The 12,350-nt window shown below is 30.7% G+C and overlaps 1 protein-coding gene and 1 pseudogene across 11 annotated transcripts; both read right to left on the reverse strand.

The window, feature by feature from the left end:
- Positions 1-756: 756 nt before the first annotated feature.
- LOC115455184 lies at positions 757-1,590 on the reverse strand (annotated as a pseudogene).
- Positions 1,591-3,679: 2,089 nt separating this feature from the next.
- Positions 3,680-12,300, reverse strand: LOC119193143. 11 transcript variants are annotated; one of them, XM_037446795.1, is made up of 4 exons: positions 11,999-12,125; positions 10,042-10,185; positions 8,191-8,346; positions 3,680-4,939 (listed from the first exon to the last, which is right to left on the reverse strand). In XM_037446795.1, exons 1-4 carry the CDS (start codon positions 12,086-12,088, stop codon positions 4,853-4,855), a joined length of 477 nt encoding a protein of 158 aa, XP_037302692.1. In that variant the 5' UTR covers positions 12,089-12,125; the 3' UTR covers positions 3,680-4,852. The 11 variants fall into 11 exon arrangements, 1 of the variants encoding a protein (XP_037302692.1); XR_005113864.1 differs by lacking the exons at positions 8,191-8,346; positions 11,999-12,125 and adding an exon at positions 12,282-12,300; XR_005113863.1 differs by lacking the exons at positions 8,191-8,346; positions 11,999-12,125 and adding an exon at positions 11,648-11,936.
- Between the last annotated feature and the right edge of the window lie 50 nt (positions 12,301-12,350).

Below are 12,350 nucleotides of genomic sequence, written 5' to 3' on the forward strand. Positions count from 1 at the left end.
AAGGCTACAAGAAATTTATGCATTGGAATATCTCTGTTCAATTTGATATAATATTCAAGAATTCCATTACAAATGCTCTTATAGGAATGACAGGCATAGGTACAGTTTAAGGAAGGAACAAAAATCAAATAATTACCCAAACTACAAAGCTAAAATAATAAATGAAGATTAACACAGTTTAAATTTTCAGATAAAAACTTTTTTAAATGTTTAGAGATAGCATAATAGAGGATTTAGCGACAAAGTCAGAAATTGTGAAAAAGGTTTTTAATACACTAAACCTGTAATTACATTTTTAGTTAAGGTATAAAAATAATTAAATTTTGTCATATAAAATTAGATAAAAACTAGTTAGTGTATTGTTAAAATAATATCCTGATAATGAAACTCATAATTTTTTTAATAGCTGGCAAACTTTGATAAACCATTTACTCCATGTTAATCAATACATTAAAATAATTCATTAGAAATGTGTTTATAAATTGAAGCAGGTTTGCAATGGTTAAATATTATAAGTGAAAATTAATACAGTGAGAATCATATGCTGTATTGTTAGTTGCACCATGAAGGTAGAAAAGGATGCAAGTTTTATATAAGCTTTAGTGAAAGTACTCAATGGAAGCATTACATATAGGTATTTAGATAAACCGCTGAACATGTTTAGTCTACTTTCAAATTGGTTATCATACAAAACTTTTCAAACAGCATGTTAAAACAAAACTATAATTGTCTTTTTAAGGAACTTTGTGACAATACTCACTCTTTATCCTCTATTAACTCCTTAATAAGACGTAATCTAAACCTCACAACTTTCATACTCTGAAGGGAAACAGCTTACAGAGCTTTGCTGTGAAATCAGAATCAACACACAGATCTTTCTTATATTTACAATGGTCCCATAGTCTTGTGTTATGGCTGAACTGGTGCAAGTGGGTTCTTCCATATTCGAAGTAGTCTTCCATGCCCTCATAATCACATTTTAACATATTTTTGATAGTGCTCATGGCTCTGTCTGCATATGGAGGTCCTCGAATTTGTATAATACCAAATTTTAAAAGTGGTTCGTAGTGATAAAAATTACCTGGCATGGCATTTAACACCTCACCCAGGAATGTAGTGCCCGATCTCCAAGTGGATATTATGACGCTGCGCACAGGCTGACCGCCAGACTCCATCAGCAAATCTTCCAGTTTGTGAACGCCGGAATTCGAGAAGTTGTAATTCCAGAGCTCGAATTTAATTTTCGTGCGAGTTTCTCTAATAAACTTTCAATATTTGGCGTGCCATCGTAGGAACTAGTTGGCAAAGTCTGCACTGACTGCAATATATTGTCCTCTCCATCCTCGATTTTAAATAATTCCTTATGTTTCTGCGACTCTCGGAGGACGGACGGTAATTTGTGTTATCTGTATATCGACTTCCAGCAAGAATTAAAAGAACACTCAGACCGAATGCGAAACATATTGAGTAAAAATTTACTCGCCGCAACATCACGCTAAAATACTAATAAAACTATTGCGGCTAATTTGTAAGGATGGAGACCATTTATATAAGACGAGCACTACCAAACCACATTCACTGACATGTTTTAAAAAGTTTTTGACTGTTTTTAAATCATGATTCTACACATTGCGTCTCCGCGGAAACACCGCATTGCACCAGAGACCAATAAACTAGAGAGACGGTTAACTTCATACATTGATTTTAACACGATAAGGAAACCCACACTAGCATGCGTTTCATGTCTATATTATGTTATACAATTAATTCATGAATAGTTGGAACTCTCTTTCTTTCCCGGGTGAAAAACCTATGACCCTTATTATTCTCACTTACACACAGGTTATGTTGAAAAATAAATATGGCCGTAGTACTAGAGACGTAGCCGTATTGAAAATCGATATTTTTCCGAATATACCGATTTTTAAATAATTAAGGATGTGCTTAGGCTGGTTTCACACTAATACAAAAATCGGTTATCGATTTGCTACAGTGAGTACACGGCGTAAATGTAGTGTCACGTGTTTACCCATTTAAAATATTGACAAATAAAATAAAACAACTTTTCTTATCTAAATATAAAGATTTATTAGTAATGTTTTCATTACTTTTCATAATTTACCATAATTTCAGAATCTACCGATAGCCAGCGAAAATAATTTTTACTTAAAATTGCAGCCCGTATAATTGCATTTTCTGTTCAATAAAATAAAATATAGGTAAACAAAGTTATTGCTGTACTTATGATACGTTTAAAACAAATCAAATAAATTAATGAACAAACCACTGAGTCACTACAGACGCTAAAATTTAAAAATAATTGATATATAAAGGATAAAAAAACGAAAGAAGTCAGCTCGGGCCGACAGGACAAAAGGTATATGATATAATCTTAATAAAATAAAAGGAATGCATCACGATCTTCGCCGTCGAAGAATACAATATAGGCCCCTACCTAGCTAATCCACCAGCCTTTCACTAGCTACCTAAGAGATGACTACCCGAAGAAGAAAGGCAGAAAGAAACTCGGGCTTATTTTTTGTCATCAATTACCAAATATTTTTTATAGATGTTGTATACAAAGTAGTCACATAGCTTATATAAGGTGGTGCACGGATTAAAAACATGGACTGGCATAAAGCAAATACATAAATAGTGCACACCGTTCAGCCGCTTACATTTACCAACATAATTTTAATTTTCATCATTACAATTCAATATTATAAAGGCAAATGCAACAACATGATTTTTGGTTGTCTTCCACTTATTAATATTTTGTCATATAAATCAACAATAACTTACAAGAAACAAAATTGGATTGCATATAAATTTAACAGTAACAATTTACATAAAATTAAAAATAATGACAATACAATGACTGACTAGTGGCACATTTGAAAGAAAAATTACTACAAAGGACAAAAATGTTAGATATTTTATATTGAAAACATGATTTTTAAATAAAAAGGTAAAATTAATATTTTTGTACATAGTAAATGAATAGAAATATGAACTATTTTGGAAACATAAACATTTTTATTTTACCGTGTTCAAGCATAATTATGCATATGAGATTTTAACAACGGCTTGCTTAACAGTTAGCAAAATTAAGATAATTGTGAAGACTAGCACTATAATTTTACACAATATAAAGAGCCATACTTAAGCTATTCACTATTATACACTATGCATTAGGTATAATAACTAATCTAACAACACAAAACTAAGAATTTATTTGAATATGATTATTCTCTCACGAAAAGCATTCCATGCATAATTTAACATTTTGCAATATCATATAATGGCACATTTGCTACTAAAAATGCTACAAAATACAGAAAATGTTGAATACATTATAATGAAAATATAATATTAAATTAAAGGTAAAATTACTAATTCTGCACAATGTAAATCAATAAAAATATGAACAATTTGGGAAACATACACATAATACTTTTTGTAGAAATGTAATTTATTTACTTGACAATTATCTGGTAGGCTCATTTTAGGTTGTACAAGCATAATTATGTATATAAGATTTTAACAACTATTTGCTTAACAGTCACCATAATGAAGATTATTTTAAAACTACTATGATTTTATACAATAAACAGAAAGCATAATAGCTAATTTAAAACCACAAAAATGTGGGTAATACACTTTAAAAACATCAATTTCATTTGCAAAAATCGTAATAATTGTGGACAAAATACTATGAAGAACTTTAATTAAGTGAGATTAGGAACTACGCCTTCTTTGTGATCTATAACTCAATCCTTTTGTGACTTTCTCACGGATTAGAGTTTCCATTTCTATATCTTTAGGCCTTGAATCAATATTATTCATTCTATTATTAAAATTAATACACCACTGCTTAACTTGCATTCTAACTATGTAGGACCAAAAGCTTTAATAACAGCCGTTTTGTGAATATTACAGTTGTACCAAGTAGTGTCAATATATTTTATTAAATTACTTATTAAGTCAGAATAAATATAAACACTGCAAAGAAATGGCATCATCTTGTCAATAATGTAAATACTCTGCCAGACCATTTGACTAAAATTATTAGAAGGATAACATAACCTATCTACATTGGAACTATATTCTCTTAAATTAATTAATTCGTGAAATGACTCTCTCTGAGATAATAGTGCTTTTGTACAATTATCACAATCTTTGCAGTTCAAATTGGACATCAAAACCACACACTGCACCAGCAATATATGGTACAGACTTATGTTGGAATATATTCTCGTTAGGTATAGAAATTTCTATAAAGTTAGTTTCATTACATTGAAGACTATCAGTGTATGAACCATATTTTTGGTGGCTGACTAAATGTTTTAATGTTCCCAACATTTTGTCATCATCATCAGAACAATTAGTGTATAAAGATTTACCGGTAGTAATGTTGTTAATCAACAAGGTTTTAAAAGCCGATACAAAATGAGTACAATTAGGATTTGTACTAAAATTACCATGTGCCCTTATTTGACCAAAAAAGTTTTCTATCGGATCTTGATTAAGACGTCTAAGACTTAAAAATTTAACACCATCAATTCTCAGCAGATCTGACCACAAATGTTTTATTGTTTTTATATTATGTTCAAAATGCTTCAGTGATAAAGGCTTCCTTTCCCTTTCATTGGAAGCGTCAAAGCGCATTGAAGCTAGCTTTTTCACAGCATCATTCCAGAATGCAATGTGCTCCGAATTATATGAAAGAGCATGTTTTAACTTATTCCCATAATGACCAAAACCATTTAAACTATCAAACAAATTATTTATAAAAAGAAGAATTTCTGCTGTGAACAAACCATTTCCAATGTCTTCATTTAAACTTATGTAATCATGATCCTGGAGATAGCAGAGACTTCATCTGGATTTCTAGTGATGTAGCCACTTGCCGGCTAAAAACTTGGGCTGCAAATTTGACCTGAAATGTTAATAATATAAATAATATATTAGTAAATTAATAAATGAACGATTTTAATCATGGTATGATTATTTAATCTGTTATGAGCTTAAAGATATTTAATTAAATGGCCCAAAGAAATTGATATTCTGGCCAATACTTTCACAAGAATACGGCAATTTAACATATTATATTAAGGTTTTTTTATGACAATTGTTGTACATTATGCCAATTTCAAGTTGGGGAAAGTGGTTAATTTAATCACAGAATACGATTTATTGGAAACATGAAAGGAAAAGGATCAGTAATGATGATATAATTTTATTTCCTGATGATAGTACGGTACTATTCTCTGAGAAAACTCAGTTATTACTAGAGGCTAGAGTAAATAAGGCATTAGAGGACATTGTGAATTGGCTTACAGAAAACCATTTATAAATTAATTTAAAGTAAAACATCTTATTTTTGAAATTAAACTAATTTTCGGATTCTATCGCGGTGTTCGTATTTTATTTTCTCCCGACGTTTTGCAGCCTTCATGGTCATGATCCCCCGTGACCATGAAGGCTGCAAAAGTCTCCGAAACGTCGGGAGAAAATAAAATACCGATAGAAATTTCAATGTCTAACATTCGCGTAAATATAAGAAATCATTATCTTATTTTTTTTTTTCAAGAATAGGTCAGCAACTAAATTGCTTTCTATAAATTATCACTTACAGGCAGAAGCCATACGATTTTTAGGGCTCCAGGTGTACTGCAACTTAAAACTGGAAGGAACTTAAGGAAAAATTCTTACATTAACTAGTTTATTTATATACGAAATTTCAATATTTGTAAAAAGAAACCTACATATATTATGTACACTAAATATTATAGCAAACGAAATAAAAATGCCACCTAACAATACAGCTCTATTAGATAAGAGCGGTATCTGCATGGGTCCAAGAATATAATATAATAAATTACAAGTTGTATTGTAAACATAGAAAACATAGATATATTTAAACGTAAATTAAAAACCTTTTAATTGATACAAGACATATTATTATATAAGAGAATATTTACAGGAATAATTTTGTGTAACAATTTGTAACAACTGTGATAGATTATATTATATTATCATACCTACCTAATGCTATACTATATTAATATACTATATTAATATTAAATTGTTATTTTAGCTTAACTTTATATTGTAATTTTGCACGTCATTCGCCTAAATATGGTAAGACGCTATGTTATAAAATACACCACCTAATACTTAAGGTACCCATATTTGCAAAATAAATGAATTGATTCATTGATTGATATGGTAACGAAATTAAATAAAGAAATCTGATTATGGATATGTCGGAGATAAGCCAGTATCCACGTGTTCGGAGTCCATTATAATGAAAACACAAACTTAATATTGGTTGGTTTATTCTCTCTTGATCTTGGAACACAAGTGAAGTGAATTTAAAATGACCAGGCTTTATATAATCCAATTGAGTCATAGTGAATTTAACTGCAACTTCCTTTTTAGAAAAATAATTAAAATTACTGTACAATAAATCGTAGGTTATAGCTGAATATTCAAAATTAATATTATAATGAATTTTACATAATTAGATATAATATTACTTTACATAAATAACTTTTAAGTAAGCAAACTATTATTTTACATTATTTTCTAACAGATGCCGCTATTAACAAGGTGTGAATATTTTTACTTATAGATTAAAACAATGATATAGAAATCAGGATAATATTAACAATTCTAATTGAATTTACTTTAGACGTTTAGATTACATAAACAATTAAATAATGATATAAATAAATATCCATTATTTTCCAAACACTCAAATAGTCAATACAGTTTCTAATTTATTCTGAAACTTAATAAATAACAGAATTGCGGTTGTAAATACTTATTTAAATATCATTCTTTAATATTCTAGACTTTTTCATAATAATATAATCACTAAATATAAATTTGCGCCCATAGATACGATGCGAGAATACGAAAGGCGATTACGATGCTATTGGGAAACATCTCGATAATGTAGATTGGGAAAAGGTACTTGGTCACAACGGCGTCAATGATATGCTCACTAAATTCTACGGTATTTTACATGAGACTATCCAACTTTATGTACCTAAATTTAAACTAAGTAATAAGTATCCGGTTGGGTTTAATCGCAACCTCATATGTATGTTGAGAAAAAAATAAGTTTCGGCAATGCTATAAATTTTTTAAGAACCCGTTAAATGGAATAGAATTTAAATTACTCAGAGAGAGTTGCAGATCCTTATTAAATAAATGTTATAATACATTATCTTGAAAGTATAGAAGATAATATTTAAAATTTTTATAATCATTTTTGGTCATTCATCAAGGCCAAAAGAAGAGGATCTTGCTTTCTCCCAGCTTCGATGTCCGATGGTAATCAAGTTAGTTCCAAAGAAGTTGAAATATGTAATATGTTTGCTTCGCACTTTGCATCAGTGTACGAGAAAGATACTAATGGAGTCGAATGTCGATGCTAACCCGAATTTTTCTTATCATTTCATGGATAGCTGTGCGAGTTACTCCTCGGACTTGGACTCGTAGTTTTACGTCGTTGCACATCACACTTAATGAAGTTTCACGTAAACTTAAGACTCTTGATATAAGCAAAGGTTCTGGCCCAGACAATATTCCACCAAATTTTATTGTTGCATGAACAAGAAATCTGACTAGTCCACTTTGTAAAATCTATAAAAATCACTGAAAACCGGAATTTTTCCAAAGAAATGGAAGGTAGCTAGAGTGGTGCCGATACACAAGTCGGGCAATAACACATTAATGTCCAACTATCGACCGATTTCTATTTTTTTACTATGGCAAAATTGTTTGAATTTGTAGTATTTCCATATCTGGAAGCTTACTTCAAACCATTTTAACTGAACACCAACATGGTTTTGTTAAATTTCGCTCAACAAGCACTAATTTGGTCTCTTTACTGAGTTGCTTTCAGAAGTCTTAGACAATAACATGCAAACTGATGTAATATATGAACACCAACATGGTTTTGTTAAATTTCGCTCAACAAGCACTAATTTGGTCTCTTTTACTGAGTTGCTTTCAGAAGTCTTAGACAATAACATGCAAACTGATGTAATATATACAAATTTCAGTAAGGCTTTTGACAACGTTTTTCACGAACTCTTGCTGCAGAAGTTATCCGGGTATGGGTACTCTTGGCACATGTATGAATGGTTTCAATCTTATCTTACTGGTCGCACTTACCATGTGGTTCTTAATGGTTTTAGTTCCAATTTCCATCATATTGCTTCTGGGGTGCCCACAGGAAGCTCCCATTCTGGGACTGTTATTTTTAATATGTTCATAAATGACATTATCAATTGCTTGCATCATTCCACACCTTTCATGTTTGCTGATGACCTAAAGATCCTGAAGTCCATTAATTCTCCCGACGATGTCAAATTGTTACTGAGCAATTTAGAGGACTCATTCATTAGAGGATTCCACATATGGAATATATAATTAAAAAAAGCATCTAGTTTGTTAGGCTTCGTTATAAGAAATGGAAAATGTTTAGTTTGTTATAGTTGATTATTAAGGTATTGCATTAGTATTTTAAGGTAGCCCACCACCACTCACCCCCCGCTAAGCTACGACCCTGGTGCACAGCTGTCTAATAAATTGTCGAACAATGTGAAAGACAGTGATACTTTTAATAATTTACTTAAGGTTATAGCTTAAGGTCCATTTTTCATACATTTTGTTTCACCTTTAATCTGGGTAACTAAACAAGTATTGACAAGTAAAGAATTTAAATTCACGTCTAGTTAGTGATTAGTTCTCGCAGTTGAAAGAAAAACGTAAAAATAATTAATATGCATGGATATTTCGGCCTTTAAAATTTCGTCGTATTAAACAAAATGTATGAAAAATGGACCTTAAGCTATAACCTTAAGTTACATATTATCGCGAAGAGTAACAAAGACTAACTAATATTGTTGCTTTAAGTGATAAATGCATGCATCTCATTATAAGTGTTCTTTAAATCTATAAATAATATATATTTTTTTACATGATTCTGTATGATGAATATACATAAAGTTTTATTTATTATGTCATGGTTAAAAGAACAAGGATGGATTTCAAGTAAAATAAGGCGGTGATATAAGGTAGATGTATCATATTTGGCACACGACATGACATTATGGGAATATAGATTTAAACCGAATTGAAAAAATAGACTGATTGTTTAAAAATACTCTACACTTTATAGAAAAATCATAAAGATAACTCAAAAAGCCCAAAATAATAATTTCATAAATAACTCCAAAAATAAGTTTAAAGCTGCATGGCAAATAATTAACAAATTCATACTACAAGTATCAAGAGTCAATAACGAACATAAAAATAATCACATATACAAATCTCACAGACAATGCATAGATGAATTTATTTATTATTTTGTTAATATTATTGAAAACAACATAACATTTATGAATAATGAATATATTATTATACAAAAAGTAATATGAAGAATTTTTGTTAATATTATTGAAAGCAACATAACATTTATGGATAATGAATATATTATATTCCAAAAAAGTAATATGAAGAATTATAGGTCTGTAATGTTTTTATGGTTATAGCAAAAATTCGTAATTTTCAAAAGTTATTGGGAAAGTAATTTACAGACTAACTGTGCTCATTACTCATATTTCGAAAAACATAAATTATTCTGTGCTGATCTAAAAGGTTTTCATAAGCACAGTTCTATTCATATGGCATTATTTGACCTGTTATCAACTGTTATGGCAGCTGTCGACAAAATAAATCCAGTCCAGGAGGTTTTTTTATAATATTAATTTGTAGGTGACAAACTCCTATGCCTACAGTTGATGCATTATTATTTGAAGCAGCACAATAAATATGATGCCAGTTAGGCCAATTAGAGTTTGTATAAGGGGTAATTTTTAATAATGTCAATATTGAAAAGTATATTAGGAGCAATTATCAAAGTACAATAATCATGCTTAAATAAGGGGAGGATTTCAATCTTTTATCAATCAGTCAAGACTTGTAAACAGAACTGTGATAGAACAATGTATATTTATTTACCTTCATTTTGTCATATGAAGTTGGATTTATGTGCTTCTCAGTAAGTTTGGTGCTTCTTGCTCTGCCACCAAAACCATCCACTTTATAAAGTCTCTCAATATACTCCCACTTTGCCCTTTGGTTGCCAATGAGTAGGTTTTTTTTCTGAAAATTATTGCGAAAACATTTCAATAAATGAGGTACATCATAGATATGGTACAGTTGGTTTGGGCCGATTTTATAACAGATGTCATTGGTATATTTGTTACTACGTAGGAGTTCAGCATTAGAATCTGATATTAATGACTTAATAGCAGCAACATTGGCAGAACCTTGGTCACTGATTGTAGCTCTTACTATGAATCCAGATTTAAAAACTGCTAATACTATTTCTTTAATAATATTTTTTAAAACAAATGTTTTAACCCCATCTCGAGCAAAATAAAATGCAATTGGAATTTTTCCAAGGGAGAAAACAAACCCCGTAACATAAAAACTAAAGCTTTATCAGCCACATTGTTTGTGCGTTTGCCAGAACCTATATCTTCAAAACCTTCAATGACCCCAGTAAAGAAATTAAAATTTAAGTGTTTTTTAATGGACATTTCATCAAACATTAATGTGCATTGCCTGTCTATTGCGGGTTTATCCAAGGCAGCATCTGCCAAATGTTGAAATATAAAGTCATTAATACCAGGCCTCAAAGGAATATTGCTGAGTAGAGAATTAATTCGGGATTTACATGGTAATGCTAAATGTTTTCGTAAAAATCTATAGCACTTAGGGCTTAACTTATATAATGATAAAGCAAAAACTTTTTCTGAGTCTGTGTAACGGCGACCTTTTAATGAATTACCAGTCAAACGTAATTGTGAATCTACTAATAATTTCCCATATGTACTCAAAATGTTATATTTTTTCAAGAACACCTTTGTTTTGGTGCATGAAGGTCAAATCTAGTCTTTAACTTTTTATACCTTGATTGCAAGAGACGTAATTTATTCTTTAAAATGTGAATTGAAGAGCGTAAAATTCGTTTACGAGGGGTACATTCATTGGAATTTAATCTAATACGATTAGTTAATCTACGTTTAACTAGGCTGTGACTTTTAATTTGTGCTCATTACACACAGCAATGGTGGTTGATGTGGAAGGGGTTATACATATTGGGTATTGCGTATTGTGAGGTATATTGGGAGTAGAATTGAGTTTGGAGTACTACTATTTGCTTCATTCAATGAAGCATGAATTGATACCGTGCTAGACAGCTCAGAACTTTGATGTTCTTGTATGATAGAACAATTTTGCTCTATAGTGGGTCGATTAAGTTCAGAAGGGTTAACTACTTTAAAAATAAAGGGTTCAGTAATGCTACTAGTGGGTTCAATTTCTAATATCAAATCTCGGTTTGTAACTTTATATTTATCTGTATTTCCTAAGTTTACTAAAGGAATCGCATTAGGTGTTAATCTTAGATTCTGTTTTATATGTTCGGGAATAAAATGTTTATGACAAAAACGAATGTTTTCGCGTTGAGTAGGAGGATAATTTTGTAGGAATGGACATAAACTTAACCACTCTTCCCACCTTTTTTTATTTGTGAACGGCACACTATAATATTTAATACCTCGGCCTCGAGTACTGCACCCGGGAACAGAGCACTTATAAACCATTATATTATCAAATAAATCAAACTATACGAAAAAAACAATTACACGTTTAAACTGGTAAACACTAAATGATTGCTTTTATAATATACTGTTTACAAAAACATTCACACACAATAAAGCACTATAATTAGATAATAAATAAATGAAAACCGCCTTCAAATCAAAATAGCGAATTGCGACGGAAAATTCAATTTCAAAGCAGCGGTTAAAGGTTAACCACAATAAAAATGGCGCTACGCGTCGTTTCAGAATCCGAGATTAGAGACGCTTATTTGCGATCGAATGACAGCTTATACTATAATACACACACTAATAAAGGACGTTGTGTAGAAAGAGACATTTAAGGAACGATTCATTAAATGTATGGAAAAATCGTGAAAAGTGAGATAGCTGCTCATCGCTATTGTGTTACTTTTTACGCCGAGTTAAACGGGTCTGGCATTGCACCTTCAGCGCCATTTTGAAAAGTGACGTTTAATTTGTCAAAATATGTACTTCGTATTTTTACAATCTCGACTGAGGACGCCAAGTCATTGAACTAATGTATGTACCACTGGCGAAGTTACAATATTTATTTATAAAATAACGTACTAAACACGACTGTCACACCGTATGAACGATCGATGAATGAATGTAGTTTCGAACACAAGTTTCAAACCA

The sequence above is a fragment of the Manduca sexta genome, unplaced genomic scaffold, assembly GCF_014839805.1.
Source record: "Manduca sexta isolate Smith_Timp_Sample1 unplaced genomic scaffold, JHU_Msex_v1.0 HiC_scaffold_3655, whole genome shotgun sequence".
NCBI lineage: Eukaryota > Metazoa > Arthropoda > Insecta > Lepidoptera > Sphingidae > Manduca > Manduca sexta.